An 18,123-nucleotide genomic window follows, 5' to 3' on the forward strand; every position below is an offset into this window, starting at 1 on the left:
CTAAGTGAATTGCAAAAACCTAAGTTTATTCAATTACATATCCCCAAAATGAGAAAAGTTGTGAATGTGATAGTGTTGAGGAATATTGGAATAAAATATGAAATAAGTTATATGAAAATAGAGCTTAGCAAAATTTTTATTAATTTTTTAAAAGCAGAAGATATTATGATGATGTTGGAATTTGTGCTTGCAGAGATTCCCTAGCAAATTCTATATGATTTCTAAGTCCATTTTTTGTGAGCATTTAAGTGGGAGAAGAAGCAGAAAAGAATGATCAGTTGAGAAAAAATATAGATTTTTAATAACAGATAGACACACATCTATTTCAAATATTAATTTCAAAACAATTTTATTGACTTATATATTGTTTTGTGTGATCTTTACCAAAATAGTGTTTGACTAGAATAGCTATGATTTTGTCATTATTGTTACAAATGAGAATATTCTCTGGTGCTAAATAATTTGCCTAAGGTCTTGAAGGTAAGGAAAGAGTCAGGAATTTAACTTGAGTCTTCTGGCCATAGCCAGGATGAAGGGGAACTGAGACCTGTAGAAAACAAAGTTCTTGGAGTCATTTTTTTCAGTCTCACAACTGAGAGGGGACCGGAATTTTCTACATCTTGCTTTATCATGGTTAGCCATCATGAGCATATGGGCAAGATGAGAAAATATGGAGTAAACGATGAAATAGTTAGTGGTGTTTTTAACTTCAGAATGAGATATTCTGAATGATAATACTAATTTCTGTTTTACCATGGGATAGGCACTGTTCTAACTACAAGGACTTGCATCACCAATTCTCAAATGTAGTTGGCTTTGAGGGTGAGGATGGGGCTAGAGGTTCATATCAGAATTTTGTGTCTTTTTTTTTTTAAGATTTATTTATTTATTCATACAGAACTGGGGTACAGCTCAGAGATGCGGAGGGTGAGAGGATTCACCAGGGACAGAGTGGGGAGCAGAACAGGCAGATCGAGGAAGTACACTGCTGAAGGGAACAGCAGGCTGTTCAGGAGAGGTCTGCCGCACCATGTGTATCTCCTCCGGGGCAGGAGGGGATCGAACTCATGCAGAAGTGGCTTAAGCTTCTTAGTGCTGTGCTTTAACCCTCTGCACTACCAGGGAGGGCCCAATTTTGTGTCTTTTTAAATTAAAAAATTTTTTCATAGTAGAACTGAAAAATTTATAGAAAAGTCACAAAGATGTCATTCCCACACACAATTACTCTTATTATTAACATCTTAGTATATGTATATATAAATGATTTAGCATAATGTGTTTGTCACAGCTGTAGGTGTTTTTTTTTTTTTAAGTACAATCAGTTTTATAAAGTATAAAGTTGTGGGTGAGAAAAATTATAATTTGATAATATTAAAGCTTAACAAAACCTCTCCTCCAGTCAATATACAGGAGATACAAATTGTTCATGGCACAAACTTCTAGGTGGTGTACCCACAAGAGGGTATGCTAGTCAGGTAGTGAGACTTTAATAGGTACTATAGGGAAACATACGTCTACAAGTGAAAAATACTAATATAGTGAAAGATGGAAACCAAAGTTGAAAAGCTTAAAAGGGAAATTTAATGAGAATCCAAATTATTGGGCATCCCAAAATGAACTGTGTAAGAACAGGAGGATATGTGTGACCTAGAAATAAAGGGTTTAAAGCAGTGGTTCTTAGCCTTGATTACTCATTGGAATCATAAGGGGAGCTTTGACAAAATTTCACACCTAGTCCTTCATTGCTCTGGGGTGAAGGCTGATGACTTTAAAATCTCCCCAGGTGATTCTAACTCTGGGATGTCAGAAAGTTGAAAGGGCTGAAAGGGAATTTCCTAAGACCATAAATTATTGTTAAAACAAATTATTGTTAAAACAAATGATGATATTATTTCAGAAATCTACTGTTCATCTGCTCCCAGAAATATTATTAAGAGTATGGTACCTGGGCAAAGAAAGTAGGTCCTCTCTACTTTTCCAACTGCAATAGCACATCCAGTTTTGCTACACTTCAAGGACATTGACTAACTGAATTCATCTAGAATGAGAAAAGATTGAAAGCCATGTCATCTTCATCTCGGACATAAAACTTAAAAGTAACATGATACAGATTTTTAAATATTTTTAAAGATCTGTTACATGGATGAAGAATTAGAATTTTTTTTTAATCTTTGTGTTTTCTAAAGGGTAGAAATTCAAATAAGGACATTTCATAGTCTGGAAAAAAGTTTTCTACCAATTTGCCCTCTTTAGAGTTATCCAATCAGAAATTGTGCAATATCTTTATCTTTTTGGAGAACATTCCTGTTTACATGAACCTTCCAACTTTGAGGTCAGTGTCCATAAAGATTAATCCATATGCTGTGTTCTTTTTTCTTCCACCAGTAGAAGCCCAGTACCCGCAACAAAGTAGAGCCATAATAAACATGTATTGAACATGTGCATGTTAAATTTACAGTTCTCTATTTTAACAGTAAACCAAAGGTCATGTCTTCAATGAAGAGTCAAAGTAGGCATTCATACCAATGTAGATTGATTTTTCACTTGACTTAAAACATACAATTGCTAAGCCAAAATTTATTTTGCTTTAAATTACCTAACTACTACAATTTCTTATTTACTTTCCCACCTGTCTTGAAGGCAGTTACATAAACACACATCTGGAGCCTCACTCTATTTCCGCATGCCTTGTGAACAGGAGACCTCCAGATCTCCCTTTTTCAGCCACCTTCTTTGTAAGACCACCCAAGTGTTCAGCCCCAGTCGGCTGCTGAAGGTCCTTGCTGTTCATTTCACAGCAGCCTGCACTGCTCTCCACAGATCGCCATGACTAATCAGATGGTATGACAGTCTGCACCAATCATTAAGATGACCCAAATTAGCAGCCTGGCCATGTCACAGTACATTCTTTCCACATATACAGACATGGCCTAAGAGTGAGGCAGAAACTTGGATGTGCTTATTTGGCCCTGCCTTGTAACATGCATTAACGATTACCATAAGTGGCTTCGGTGCTTTAAATCTGTAAATAAGAATCATCTGTCCTTTATTCAACCAGATTTGAGATGTGAGAGCAAAGGAGGAAGTTGTATGTCTTACCATATCTTCTCATTTGCCATTTTCTTTCATAGTTGTAGTACGACGCCTCTTAGCACAGCTTTGTGCTTTGAAAAGATAATTAATCAGAATGTTTTTATATCATGAAAAGAGAAGCAAGTCTTCCCTAGCCAGGTGAAGAAGGTTGTACAGGCTGCTCATTCATTGCAGGAAACCTGCAATCCAGTTTCTTAGAGTACACAGGTCAGTAGAATTCATTTCTTCATAAGACACAGGCAACCTTATTTTAATCACAACTGGAATTGTTGGCAACTTGCAGTGCCTGGTGTAAATTATCCCCAAAATATTTGCATTCTTGATAGCCGTTTTGGAACAATGCATTTAATAAGTAGAGGGTCCTATTACCTGCTAAATGTTAGCATAAATTAACAATCCATTATGCACAATAAGTTTTATAAAACATTTACAGATAGAGATCATGTTTAATTAAAATTAACTTGCATATGAAAGCCAAGTGCACTAATGATCACAATGACCTTTTATTACCTGCAGTCCCTTGTTTTGGCTGGATGATTGACAGCTTGCTGTTTGGCTACCATGTTGAATTTCAGCTGACAAGACTTTTCATTTTAACTCAATTTGCCCGCCTATCACAAGCTGGTGGCAGGCCAGACCCAAGTCACCCAGCTTTGCCTCAGCAGCTTGCTCTAGTTCTCATTAGTACGCATTTATTCAGTGGAAATTGGAAGACAAATGCTTGAAGGCATGTGAACTAAGTATAGCAAATTAGGTTTAAAGACTGAATATTTATAAGTATATGGAAAGTTTTTTTTTTTTTTAATTCTAGAGCGAATTGAGAACTGAGTGCTAGCTTTGGTATAAAAGAAACGAAGATAGAAGGGGGAAGGAAGATTCTAAGAATAACAATACTATAAGCTTTTTCTTTCCATTTTGGAAATATGTAAAATCTCTCTGACAACACCTTATCAAATACCAACCTGGCCTCTCTTTCATGGAGTGCTTGCACAATGAAGTTTAGCACCTCGTGTGTGAGAAGGGGGGAAAAAATGAGGGTCATGTTCATTTGTTGCTTGGTTATCCCTTGGTATGTTTTAAATTGCCTTGTTTGTTCGGCACTAGCACAGAAACAGATGTTGCTCTACCGTGCAGGATAATTTACTGTACCTCCTGGTGCAGCGTGGAAGTCCTCCCAGGGCCCAGCTGGTCTGTCAGTGACACTGGCTGGTGTCTGCTCAACTATGACAACGACAACTAGAGGCTGCAGTTTTGTTTTTTTTTTTTTTATTGTGCAGTTGTCATTCTTCTCAACATATAGCTCTGCCTGCATTCGTACTCAGGCTGGTGGAAAAGCTGCTGGCTTTTGTGTCTGTATGTTGAAGTACAGTCACAGAATCTCCACTACCCATTGTTGATAATAACGCAGCTCATTACTATTGGCGTCTAATGATCATCGGCATGATGGCTCGGAGCGTGAGCCAACCTCCTCGCGCACACATAACTGGTACTGGAAGGTAAAACAGATTTGTCATTTATGATCTGACCGCTAAGCCACACTTTGTGCTCCATTATTGTGATTAACTTCTGCCGAAGATAAGCTTGCCCGGTTGTCATTTGTGATACTGCAGTGGGCACAAGCTGCCATGCTTCCTGCAAGCACGTAGGCCAGTCAGAACATTCCACCGAATGTTCTTCAGACTGTTAAATGCCTGCCTTGTCACAGAGACGCCCCACAACAATCTTGCCTTGGTATTTCTTCTTCCCATACCCCTACTGGACTTGTTAGGCGAACAACACTGCTACATATGTCAACTGCATTCCACACCACAAGCTAAATTGATGTTGTGCTGTTGTTGATCCAAGACAGCTGACAGCAGAGCATGGAAAGCCAGCCCTCACTTTTCACCATAGAAGTGTTGGTCACTGGTATCCAGTCAGCTGAGATCTGTCATGTCAGGTGCCTTGTGGCTACCTGCAAGAGAGTTCAAAAACCAAAGTTCTTTTCTGGCCTCATCACAACGAACTGATGTGACTCTGCTTGATTATAATCACGAAGGCAGTCCAAAAGAACATGCACAGCCCCACTGTACATCACAATGAATGACCACACTGACCACACAGAACTGACCACAGCCGCATTTCTTTAGACAAATGCATGTTTAGGGAAAAACCTCCTGGGAGAAGCTACCCAAAGCTCCTTTAGATCCCTTTGCAAGGTGACAGATTTTGAATTTTAGTGGATAGCACTTATTTTTATTTTCTGGGTGACCCAAGCCCTTACAGATTAACCTGTCTCTATGACCTAATAATTGGGTAAACTATGTTTCAAGGCTTTGCTGAATACTAAGAAACTGAGTTGTATGTGTGTCTAAATTGCAAGCCATAAACACAACTATTTGTTACCTGTGAAGGGGGGAGGAAACTCCATTTGGAGTTCTTTTTCACATTGCTGATTAGAAAGAATCAACCTCTATATTCTAGGCCCCATTCACGCTGGTGAAAACATAGTCAGTTTTGATTATGAAGGCAGAGATGCAGACCTAGACAGGAGCTACATGCTGATATGCATGCTATCAGAATGATTTATGCAAATTATGCATATTATTCCCAAAGGAATTCCTCCTCAAACTGCCAGGATAAATTGCCGGAAATTAGCCATAAAATCTGTCGTGCTAGGAGCAAAAGGTGAAGGCCATTGGGAAAGCAAGGACATTCAGCTTCTGGAATCTTCCAGATTATATGGTGACTGTTATTTTTCTTGAATGCTGAAGGAAATATGGTTTTCTTCTGAACCCTATGAAAGTAGTTTCTTTTTGAAATTTTTCCAGCAAATGCTGACTCACATTTTATTTACAGCTAGCATAAAAGAAATTAAGTGTTAAGCTGTCTCAGAAAGCACTATTACAATTACTTTACTATTAACTGCCTAAGTGGTTATTAAATACCTAAGCCTGGTTTCATAGGCACTGCCTGTCTGAAGGTTGGTGAGATAAGCCACCAGACACATGCTTTTACAGGGACACAGTTTAATGTTCATTGTGCATGCCTTTAACACAACAGTCCTCTCTACAAACCATTCTATCCTACAAAAATCCTATTTAACGACATCCTGCCCAAGGTCAGCACAGTTGGCTTGTCTGTGAAATGCCCCCACGCTGTGTCGGTGAGGTCACTTCTGCCTTATCCCTCCCCCCTCCTCACTTTTCACCTTCCTAAGTAACCACCAAGTCTCCCTTTTGCTACTCAAAAGATCTCTTTAGGAAAAGATTTCCTTCTCATTGCTAATGGTGATGTGTCCAGACAAATTGAGAACATTTTCCAAAACAGTGATGTTTGTTTTTCTTTAATTGACGATTGTGAAAATCTCTCTACCATAAGAAAAAAAGGGTGAATAGGCTAGCAAAATGTACATATCCAGCAATATTCTAGCAAAATAATGAAAAGGCAGTTAAAGAGAATACTTTATAAAATGCTTTATTAAATATGTAATCCAGTATTGTAACTTTAAGATTCCACCAAATTCTCTTCATTTTTTAAACAGGAAGATTTTTTTCTTACTTAATTTATTTCCTGATATCGCTGATAATTTTTGGACAGTATTTGATTTCTCCCCTCAGGAGCAATCCCCATAAGTTTCCCCCCACCAAAGTACCCATGCACCATCACCATTGTCCCTTATGCTCCTCCCTCCTCTCTTGAACCCCTCTCCTGCCCCCTCCTCAACTGTCTGCCTCAGCTCTGTGGTCAGCGCCCAAATTTTGATTTTTCTTGATCCTTTGTTAGAACAGTTGTTTTAATAAATTGTTTGCTTGTTTCCTTCAGAAAGCACCATTATGGAGGTTCTACGACTATGTTCATTTTCAAGCATCATGCGTTATGTTCTTGAAGATATGACTATACACTCAGAGACCGGAGACTACCGCCTACGAAAGGGAGACATGCTAGCCGTCTTTCCTCCAACCTTACATAATGACCCTGAAATCTTTGAAGCTCCAAAGGTAAATAAGCTCATGCCAGCCATTGTTACTTAGGCACTCCGAGCACATTCCTTGTCCTCATGAGCCCATTCTATGTCTTCCTCTGTTACCTTTTTCTAGAAGTGACTTGAGACAACCCAATGACTTTATTTATTTATGCATACAGAACTGGGGTACAGGCCAGAGATGCAGGGGCGGTGAAAGCCTTTACCAGAGACTAAGTGGGGAGCAGAACAGGCAGGTTAACAAAGTGCACCACTGATGGAAGCAGCAGGCAGGATAGAAGGGGTGTGCTGCACCATGTGGGTCAGCTCCCTGGCCAGGGATCAAACTCCTGCTAAAGCAGCTGCAGCTTGCTTCATGGTGCTGCGCTTGAACCACATTGTACCACCAAGAGGGCCAACAACCTGATGACTTCTGTTTCCCTCCAATGCAAAAATTTCCTGTTAATGGAAAGGGTTTCCATGAATTATCTCTTCCAAGGAGTTTATGACCTGTGAATAGAATATACTGATGACACTAAATGCTAGTTTGTTCAAATGAAATAGACTTTTTATCTTGAACAGCATTATTTTCAGTCCAAAATTAAGCAGAGAATTTTTGAGAACCATGGAGAGCTAACTAGTGACAAGTAGATAGCTTAGAGAAAAAGTGATGACTATTTTATAAATTATTTCTGGAATGAGACTGACTGTCCCAAAGTCAAGTACCATCATAGCATAGACAAGCCCCTATACTTTTTAACTACTTACTAAATGTATGTGCCCCTTCTTGATCAATTAGGATGGCATTATGAACTTGAGATTATAAAGCTGTTGCTCACGGGTGAAGCTCTGAGGGTAATTGTGTCATCTCCTTGTATTTTTTTCTGAAGCTGAAGTTAATGAATATCAAAGGCTGGAAATTAATCCACCCTGGTTCATCCCTTAATACTACTTCAGAGGTTCACCACCTGCATGCAAATTGAATGCAGTCATATACTGCCTGGGCTTCTCATGAAATAATGTTGATGCTGCAGTAGTTTTGTATATTTTTTGTGTGTAAAATGCCATTTTTCAAAGGAAAACTCCTGTGCTCTCTGTAAGCAGTTCATAGATAAACTACTTTTTAACCCAGTTTCAAAGTTTTTTGCAGTTAGGCTGGATTAAAATACTGTTCAGTTTTAGAAATTAATAAGAAGAGAGATTTCAAATACAATAAGATAGTTTGTATTTATTTCTTCAGCAAAGGCAGTATTTCTTAAGTGAGGGAAGAATGTACATATTTACATGTTTCAGAAGAAGGGGAAAATGATGGTAGCAAGTTAGAAGTAGAATATTAGTGAATGAATGAATATTCTTCACAGAACAGCTTTATTGCCATATCTGTCTATGTCAAAAGGCTTATTCACACATAAGTAGATATTCAATAAATAGGGTAAGAAATAATATTTGAAAAATCCTAAAAAATGTAAAAGCTTCATTTTATCTACAACTTTGATTTATTTAACTTTGTTATTTTCATTGTGATTTTTCCTTAGTTATTAATTTTATTGCTCATGTTATAGTAATAAAATCAATGTTGTAGATATCAATAAATACACAATAAGTGTTTCCCAAATTACCACCATTTTTATAGAATGATTCTTTGGGCTCCTGACCCTATGAAAGAAAAAGTCATCAGATAGACTTGTAGGAATTAAAAATCAAATTTTAACATTGAAAATATGTTGGTTTACATTGTTTCTTTGAATGCTAAATAGCCATGACCAAATTACAAAAGTAAATTAATTTTTTTTAAGATTTATTCTGTTATTTATGTATATAAGAGCTGGGTTATAGGCCAGAAGTACTTGGGGGGCAGGGATTAGAGGACTCATCAGAGACAGAGTGAGAAGCAGAACAGGCAGATGTACTGAAATACACTGCTGAGGGGAGCAGCATCAGGAGAGGTGTGCTGTACTATATGGGTTAGTTCCCTCACCAGGGATCAAGCACAGGCCATAGTGGTGATAGTGCTGAGACTTAACCCCTAGGCCACTAGAGAGGTCCTAAAATTGACTTATCTTAATAGTAAGCAGTAAGCAAAATGTTCATATTAAATCTGTGGAAGGATACTATTCTTGTGGGAGAATTGCAATATTACAAATATTATAAATGGTTATTTTATAAATATTTGATATTTTATGCTTTATAAACATAAAAACTCCAGATATAAGTGTGGTTATTATTGGAGAACACAGAAACTGGAAAACCTTTTCATAACATAGTTTCTCCCAACCCAACAAGACATGGTATCAGGCTATTCAAGCCCAAGAGATTCCACAATATTATACTCCCACAATATTATACTCCAAATCCAGGCCATGATTTTATTTTACACATCTTGTATTCCTGGGATATCCTTTCTTACTAATCACCCAAGAGGCTCTAGATTATCCCATATGAACCATCCTCATCACCTCTTCTATAACAATCTTTTTAATCCCCAACTCATTCCTTAGAACAATTGCCCACTCTGTGACCTGTGTAAACCTTAGTTATGGTACAAGCCATACAATATTTTACAGTTGCTGGTTTATCTGTCTATGCTCCCACATGCTCTAAGCTCCAGAAAGGAAAGACCCTCTCATGGACTTCTCTGTGTTCTCCATGACTGGCAGAGAGGAAGGTATCCACTGAAGGTGAATAAAAGAGGGAATGATGAGGTGAATGATGGTACTGAAAGTGAAAATATGCTTCAGTTAATATTTTAATTCTGGATAAATATTCCACCTTCATATATGTACTGCACCTAATACATCAAATCAATGAAGTAACATATATAAATATGACAGTAATTCTGGGGGAGTAAGAACTATGGTAATAAGAGAACCCTGGAAGTATCTAAATGAGAACACTTGGCTACTTCTGAGCTAACACTTAACACTTGCAAGTATGTGGACCTGGTGTGACCAAGTCATTTTTGTTTCTTTTAAGTATCTCAGAAAAACAGATTTCCGAGTGATGTTTGGTTCTTTGATGCTTGGAAAATAAAGTTAAAATATGATGGAAACTAGACAAAAGGTGTCTGGCTACCAAAGTGGGCCTGTAAGCTACCAAAATGCAACCTCTGTTATGAATAATTATTTCCCTGAATTTCAGTTGCTTAATTTACTGTAATGTTAATCACTCAGGTGGTTCTTGTGTATGTGGAAAACAAATTGACATGTGAAATTTAAAATAGTGTGAGAGAACAAAGGAAACACCCCTTTCCAATTCTTCCTTTCTCTTTATTGGTCTAAATGCGATCTAAGAAAATCTAGGTAATCTCTTCATTAAATAGGATTGGAGAACTTTTAAAATGTTCTGAAGACCTCCGCAACTTTCTGTTTATCACCACCAAGATTCCAGCACCTGGCTCACAAATAAGCAGTAAATGACAATGATTTCTTTTCAGCCAAAATGCTGTCTCCAAAACTGAATAAATGAACAAATCTGTTTTACTTAACTTTTATTATTTTTTTCTCATTACCACTTATCACCAGGGAAATTCAAACCAAAGCCGCAATGATATACCATCTCACGCATATATGACCCATATTAAAAAGACCAGAATTAACAAGTGCAGAGGAGGGTGTGGAGAAAAAGGCACCCGCACATACTGCTGGTAAGCTGGGCCAGCCATATGTATCTGCTACAGGACCCAACAATTCTCCTCTTAGGTATCTACCCAAAGAACACAAAAACACTAATTTCAGAAAAAAAACTGTACTCCTTTGTTTATTGCATGACTATTCACAATAGCTAAGATATGAAAGAGAGCAACTATTGGTTTATTTCTCTATGGCCAACAATGCTCTTAGGTATAACGTTAAGCTTGGGACACTGTTGCTCTATAAGGAAAAAGCAGCAAACATTTAAGATGATGACACATTGTCATAACCCTGGAGCCCTCTTCCCCTAAAGAATTTACAGTGAAGTGGCCCAATAATTCTAAAGCCATCAGAGTCAAAGTTGATATTGAAAGATCCTATTTTCAGTGCCACACAATTTTACCCAATATGTTCTTCAGAGGCATAAGGATTATAAGTGATAAATTAACTTAAAAGTCCCTGGAAATGAGGCCTTCCCTAGTGGCACAAGGGGGTTAAAATGCAGTACTATGGGCCCTCCCTGGTGGCGCAGCGGGTTAAAGCACAGCGCTGAGAATCTAAAGCCGCTTCCTCATGAGTTCGATTCCCGCCTGCCCCGGAGGTGACCACATGGCGTGGCAGACCTCTCCTGACCCGCCCGCTGCTCCCCTCAGCAGTGTACTTCGTCGATCTGCCTGTTCTGCTCCCCACTCTGTCTCTGGTGAAGCCTCTCGCTGCCCCTGAGCCTCTGGCCTGTACCCCAGTTCTGTATGCACAAATAAATAAATCTTAAAAAAAAATAAAATAAATTAAAAAATAAAATAAAATAAATTAAAAAAAATGCAGTACTATGAAGCTGTCCTCAGCCACTGCAGCATGAGTTCAAACCCCCGCCAGGGAGGTGATCCACATGGTGCGGTAGACCTCTCCTGTCTCGCCTGCTGCTCCCCTCAGCAGTGTATTTCAGTCCATCTGCCTGTTCTGTTCCCCACTCTGTTCAACCCGTGCAGCTCTAGCCTATACACCAGTTCTTGTATGCACAAATAAGTAAATCTTTATTTAAAAAAAAAAAGTCCTTGGAAACATTCTAAATCTCCATAAAAGTTATTGTGTCAATATCATTTTTGTTGTCATCACTGCTCTTACAAGATAATAGTTCTTGCATCAGGGGTGTTCTAACTGGTAGTAACTATGCTGAGTGAATTAAGTCAGTCAGAGATAGCCAAGTATCCTATGATTTCACTCACATAATATATAGAAAAAACAAACAAATTACCTGAATAAAACAAAAATAAATATTTAGATTTTAAATCCAAATAGTGTCAACCAGATAGGAAAGAAGGGGAGTGAGCCAATCAGGTAAAAGAGGTCAACTGTATAATGAAGGATATAAGTGGACTTTGAATGGTGAATTTCATATAGTATATATAGTTACTGATTTGTCATGATGCATATCTGAAACCTATATTATAATGCAATGCTACTTCAATAGAGACATATTTTATTTGTGTGTGTGTGTGTGTGTGTGTGTGTATGCCAGTCAGTCATTATAAGTGAAGAATTATTCTAGTGTTTGTCTGTTTCTCAAACTGGATTACAGATTGTTCACCACTATACTTCAAAGACACTGAGTGTCTACTATCCTAAAAAACACAATGCTGAGCATAATGAAATTTCACAGAACTAAAAAAAAGCTACTGTCCTTAAGAGTTTATGGCCCCTGTTCACATGACCACATTTATCCAGATGCTTTAGGTTGGGAGGGTTTTGCCCTATCAGTAAATTGTCACTTTAAATCTACTAACAGTATGCTGGAAAAGCAGCACTCTGAATAACCCTGATTTTAACAGTTTTCATAGTATAAATAACCCCCATTGGCTGAGTTCATGTTACCAATGTAGCAATCTTGAATTCAGAGTTGGGAAGTGATGTATGCATTCTCTCTAGCTGGAACAAACTGGCTATAGCATACCATGAGTGGAAACAAGTTTTGGAGATAAAAAGGAGCTTTTGTGTCCTGTCATCTTGACTGGCTCTAAACCAGGATCACAGGGCTGCCCCTTCATCAGCTCTTCAAAACAATGAGCATGTTTATTTCTAGGAAACCTTACGTTATATTAAAATTGTGAGTTGAATGATGAAACCTGGTATTATTATATGCCACTTACCTCAGCACAACTTAATAGATGTCTTTTTAACTTCGATTCCTTGCATTCAGAATGTGACCAAAAAATCTGATAAACTGAACATAATTGGGAGAACACAAATTAAAGTTATGTCATTTTTACCAATTATTTATACCAGAAATTATTCTCTATACAGAAAATTGCCTTTGTTTTTCAACCTTGATTTTTAAGGTTAAATATTATGTTTCTATTTGTAGACAATACTCATCTTCTCTTCCTTCTCTAATATTTATTTACTCACTCAAAACCTGTCTTCTTTAAAGGCTTGACAATTGTTTTTTTTCCTATGCATTTACTCTTTAATTCAGTCAATAAATATGGAAGCTATACTATATGCAAAACACTGTTTTTGGGCTTTTAGAATAAGAAAGTCTGACAACTGCAATCTCCTGGATATTCTGGCTTTGCTGTCTCCTATGGGTTCACTGTATTCATCCTTGTGGTGGTCTTGCTAATTGCATCATATTCACATTTGACTAGGTGCAGAGGAAGGAAGGTGACAACTACTTCCTCCTCCTGTTTTTCTTTCTTCACAAGAAGAAAATTCTCCCAGTTATCCCTATTACACTGACAAGATTTGTTCACACACCCTATTCTAGGCCATGAGGAAAGTCAACAGTTAGTGGTAGAAAACTAGATGAGAGACATTACTGATTAAATAGAAATTTGAGAGACTTGAACAGAAACACTGGGGTGGGAGATAACTCTCAGGTTAGGTGTGAGTGGCCTCTCAGAGGGCAGAGCATTCACTAGCGCAAAGAATAATGGGAAAACCATAGTATCTGGCTTCTTGATATCAAGACACTATGAAGGCATAACCCAACCTAAGTTTTCCTTTTGTATTTTCTGGCTTAAACTGTGGGGCTAAAGTGAGACCTCATCTAACAAATCATTGAATGGTCAAATTTGACTTAAAGTGACTGGATCCTGGCCAGGAACTTTTGGAGTACACTGGTCTCCTCAGATTGGTCGTTGAGAAGGAGGAAGCAGCAATATTGAACACAGGCAGGCAGGCTTCAGTTATAGCAATGTGAATCTTTATCAGGAATGCATGCCTGGGTGTACCTCTATCTCTAGTAATAAAGTGGATCTCAGCAAAGAGTGTCCTCCATAGGCATTACTAGGGGAATAACAGTTATTTTTAGTTTAACCCTTATTCAGATAGATCCTATCTAGAAACATCCCAGAACTGTGAATATACTTGTATTTTCACGGGACTGTAGTAATGGCACATGGGTGAATTGGTGGTGGGAAGTCTGCAGGGATTAAAACCAAGATGAAAAAATATACAAAATGAAGATTGATGTGTGTGTATGTATATATGCATTTTTATACAAAAATAATTTTATATAATTTTTTTTAATTAAAAAGGAAATATGCTTGTGTTCTAATGCAGATAAATTTTCCCATTATGAGTTCATCAACTTCAAGTTAATGATGAGAAACTACCCAAACAAAAGTGTGTTCCTTATTTCTGAATAGTTATCAAAATAAGTGTCATATGTAAATGAGTATCAACCCATTTTATAACATTTCACTAGCATTAATATTGGCATTGAATGGGAAAATGAGATAATTTGTGATGAAATTAGGATCTATCTCTGTATTTTAGGGTGTTTTATTAAAACCTGAAATGTTTTCAGTCTGATCTGACCTGCTTCTTTGATGGTGATTTCATGTAGTTCATTGAGAGTTGTATGCTAAGCATGTCTAATGCTAATGAACACCAAGTACAGGAAAACATGGTTATTTTTCATGTATACCACAGACATTAATCAGTGTTTTAATTCACCATGCATTGAAAAAAGTTAACTCAGTCTCCTCACAGAAACTAAAGTGAGAGTAAATTAAAATGGTGGGACAGTCACCCTAGTAAACCAGTTCCATAATTTTATGTTGCTGATAATATATGTTATTTACAAAAACATGCAGAAAACCTTCCAGCCCAGAGTTAACTAAAAAAGAGAAAATTCTACTGTCATAGGAGAAATGAGTACATCAAAAATCAGGCAAGACTGATTTTGTGACTTTGTTCCTCTCTAGAGTTTTATGGGAATCTTATTGTTTTATATCTATTTAATCCAAAGATTATCACTGAATGGTAACTATTAGTTCTCATTCATCAGTAGCTAACAGGAAAAGATAGAGAAAAGCATTAGTAACAATAACAATACAGTAGCTTTTACCCAACATTGGCTTATCAAGTGCCCATAAGTCAGCCCTCATCTTAGATAATAAAACTGGAAATACTACCTTGCTACTTAGGAATTTCAGCATAGAAGAGAAATGTGAATTGAGAAACAAATGAATACAGGTTTTTAAATTTCAATTTGACATGGAAAAGTAATTTCCTAATAGCATTTGTGTTTTTTGAAAGCTCATATGTGGTATTATAAAGCAACCATAACTATAATCATTTTGGTATTAAAAAAAAAAAAGACACATGGAACAGTGGAACAAAGCCAAGAGCCCAGAAATGAATCCACAAATATATGGCCATTAATTTAGTATAATAAAAGAGCCATGACCATGCAATGGATAAAGGAAAATCTCTTCAACAAATGGTGTAGGGAAAACTGGGCAGCCACAATTAAAGAATGAAATAGATCACTCTCTAACTTCAAAATTAATTAAAAATGGCTTGTATATAAGACCCAAAATCATAAAACTTATAGAACAAAACATATGTTTTATGTTCCATTATATTAACAGTTAGAGAGATATCTTTGGGGACTTCAACCCAATAGCAAGAGAAATGAAAGAAAAGTAAAAATTGGAATTATGCCAAATTAAAAAGCTTGAACAGAGCATAAGAAATAGCAAATTAAAAGATAACCTCCTGGATGTGATATGACAATTGTACATCACACATCCAAGAAGGGGTTAATATCCAAACTTTATGAAGAACTCATCCAATTTAACAACAATGACAAAAAAAAAAGATTAAAAAATAGACATTTTCCAGAGGATAGATATACAGATGACCAATGTTCATTGATCAGAAAATATCCATCATCTAGGCCTTCCTTGGTGACACAAGGGGTTAAACTGCAGCACTACAAGCTAGCTGCAGCTGCTTTAGTTTGAGTTCCCTGGTCAGGGAGCTGACCCACATGGCATAGTGGACCTGTTCTGCTCCCTACTCTGTCTCTGGTGAGTCCTCTCAACATACCTGTACCTCTGACCTATACCCCAGTTCTGTATGCATAAATAAATAAATCTTTAAAAGAAAATATCCATCATCACTTCTTAGAGAAATGCAAATCAAAACCACAATATGATGCCATTTACACCAAAGAGAATAGTTTCCATCAAAAAGTCTACTAACTACAAGTATTGGTGAGAATATGAAGAAAGAAGTCCCTTACACATTTTTGATGGAGAGGTAAATGGTGCAGCCATTTGGAAAGCAAATGTGATCCTTTCTCAAACTAAAAAAGGAAGCACCCAGCATCTGGGTATCTGTCTGGAAAATCTGAAATCATCAACTCTAATAGTACTGTGAACTACAGTGTATATTGAAGCATTAATAGCTAAGATATGAAAAGAAAGTAAAACCCACTGGTAGGTAATTCCATAAAGAAGTTGAAATAGGGGTATACAATGGGAAATTAGCCAACTATAAAGACAGATGTAATTTTGCCATTTGCAACAAAAGAGAAGAAACTAAAAGGAGATTATGCAAAATGAAATAGATAAAGACAAATGTTGGATGAATTTGACTGTATGTGCAATATAAGTAAATAAAGCAGTTGAAAAGAAAAATAAATAAGTAAAACTAGTGAATATCAGTAACCGAAATGAGGTTACCAGGGGTGAAGAGGATGGAGAATGGGGGCCAGCAGAGGGGGTGATGACATATTATAAAATAAAAATAATTGAAAAAATGTTTATACATGCACTTAGTCAACTTTCACTTTCTGGTGTTTGCTGTACAAAAATTTGAAAAGCTGGGCCCTCTGAGGTGGTGCAGTGGGTTAAAGCATAGCACTAGGAAGCTAGCTGCAGCCACTTCAACAGGAATTTAATCCCTGCCAGGGAGGTGACCTACATGGCACAGCAGACCTCTCCTGACCCATCCCCTGCTCCCTTCAGTAATGTACTTTGTTGATCTGCCTGTTCTGCTCCCCACTCTGTGTCTGGTGAGTTTTCTCACACACACACCCTGCACTTCAGCCTCTACCCCAGTTCTGCATAAAGAACTGATTTAAAGAGATTTATAAATCTTTAAAAAAGAAACTTATTTATGCCTATAAAAGCAGGGGTACAGGCTAAAGGCATGGGAGTGGGGAGGTGGGCATGAGAGGCTTCACCAGAGACAGAGTGGGGAGCAGAACAGGCAGATTTACTAAAATACGCTGCTGAGGGAAGCAATAGGTGAGATAGGAGAGGTCTGCCATGCCATGTGGATTGCCTCTCCAGGTGGAAATAGGACTTGTGCCTAAGTGGCTACAGATAGCTTCATAGTGCTATGCCACTAAATAAAGGGGACCAATAAATAAAGAAATGTCTGGTTTTTTTTTAAAGGCCTATTGAGACAGGCAGGGAGAGCTCACAACTTTGAGAATCTGAACTCAAACTATTTCATATAAATGTTTAATGTAACATTCTATATTCTCTTTTATAGGAATTTAGATTTGATCGTTTCGTAGAAGATGGTAAGATTAAAACCACCTTTTACAAAAGAGGGGAAAAGATTAAGCATTATCTATTACCTTTTGGATTTGGAGCCAGCAAATGTCCAGGACGATTTTTTGCAATCATGGAAATAAAATTAATACTGATTGTACTTTTAACTTATTTTGATTTAGAAATAATTGATGATAAACCTGTAGGACTGAACTATGATCGCTCTTTTCTTGGTATTCAGCATCCAGATTCTGATGTTTTATTTAGATACAAAGTGAAATCATAAGAAATTAAAAGGGGCTACCCTTGGCTCATTTATTTATTGTTCATTTCTACCAATGTAACTGATTTGTATGTTTGTTTACTTAAAAAAGTGCCAATTTCAAGTTCTTATGACATCAATCAGGTCTTAATCACAAAATCCATTATAAAATAAAATAGGATGATGATACCAAAAAAATAGTCAATTGAATGATAAACTTACAATAACTCCTATAAGGTTCTACAAACTGATTTTTACCTGTCATAGTAAATGTGCCTTCAGAGTAATAAATTTAGCACTTTTTATACACATTCAGTATCTTCACTAATATGTACAAAATATATTTTTTGTCCTTCTGAAAGTTTTGCTAGAAATGGACAAAGTCTAACAAGTACTATGTTC

At 37.1% G+C, this 18,123-nt stretch overlaps 1 protein-coding gene across 1 annotated transcript in view; it reads left to right on the forward strand.

The window, feature by feature from the left end:
* The window catches only part of LOC101629227 (25-hydroxycholesterol 7-alpha-hydroxylase), a 35,360-nt gene extending 17,615 nt beyond the window's left edge, over positions 1 to 17,745 (forward strand). The window contains exons 5-6 of the mRNA XM_004680030.1: positions 6,898 to 7,073; positions 17,458 to 17,745. Of these exons, the coding sequence (XP_004680087.1) occupies positions 6,898 to 7,073; positions 17,458 to 17,745 (464 nt within the window). The remainder of the gene's footprint in view (positions 1 to 6,897; positions 7,074 to 17,457) is intronic.
* The last annotated feature ends 378 nt before the right edge of the window (positions 17,746 to 18,123 follow it).

The sequence above is a fragment of the Condylura cristata genome, unplaced genomic scaffold, assembly GCF_000260355.1.
Source record: "Condylura cristata isolate star-nosed mole 26May11 unplaced genomic scaffold, ConCri1.0 scaffold00009, whole genome shotgun sequence".
Classification (NCBI taxonomy): Eukaryota; Metazoa; Chordata; class Mammalia; order Eulipotyphla; family Talpidae; genus Condylura; species Condylura cristata.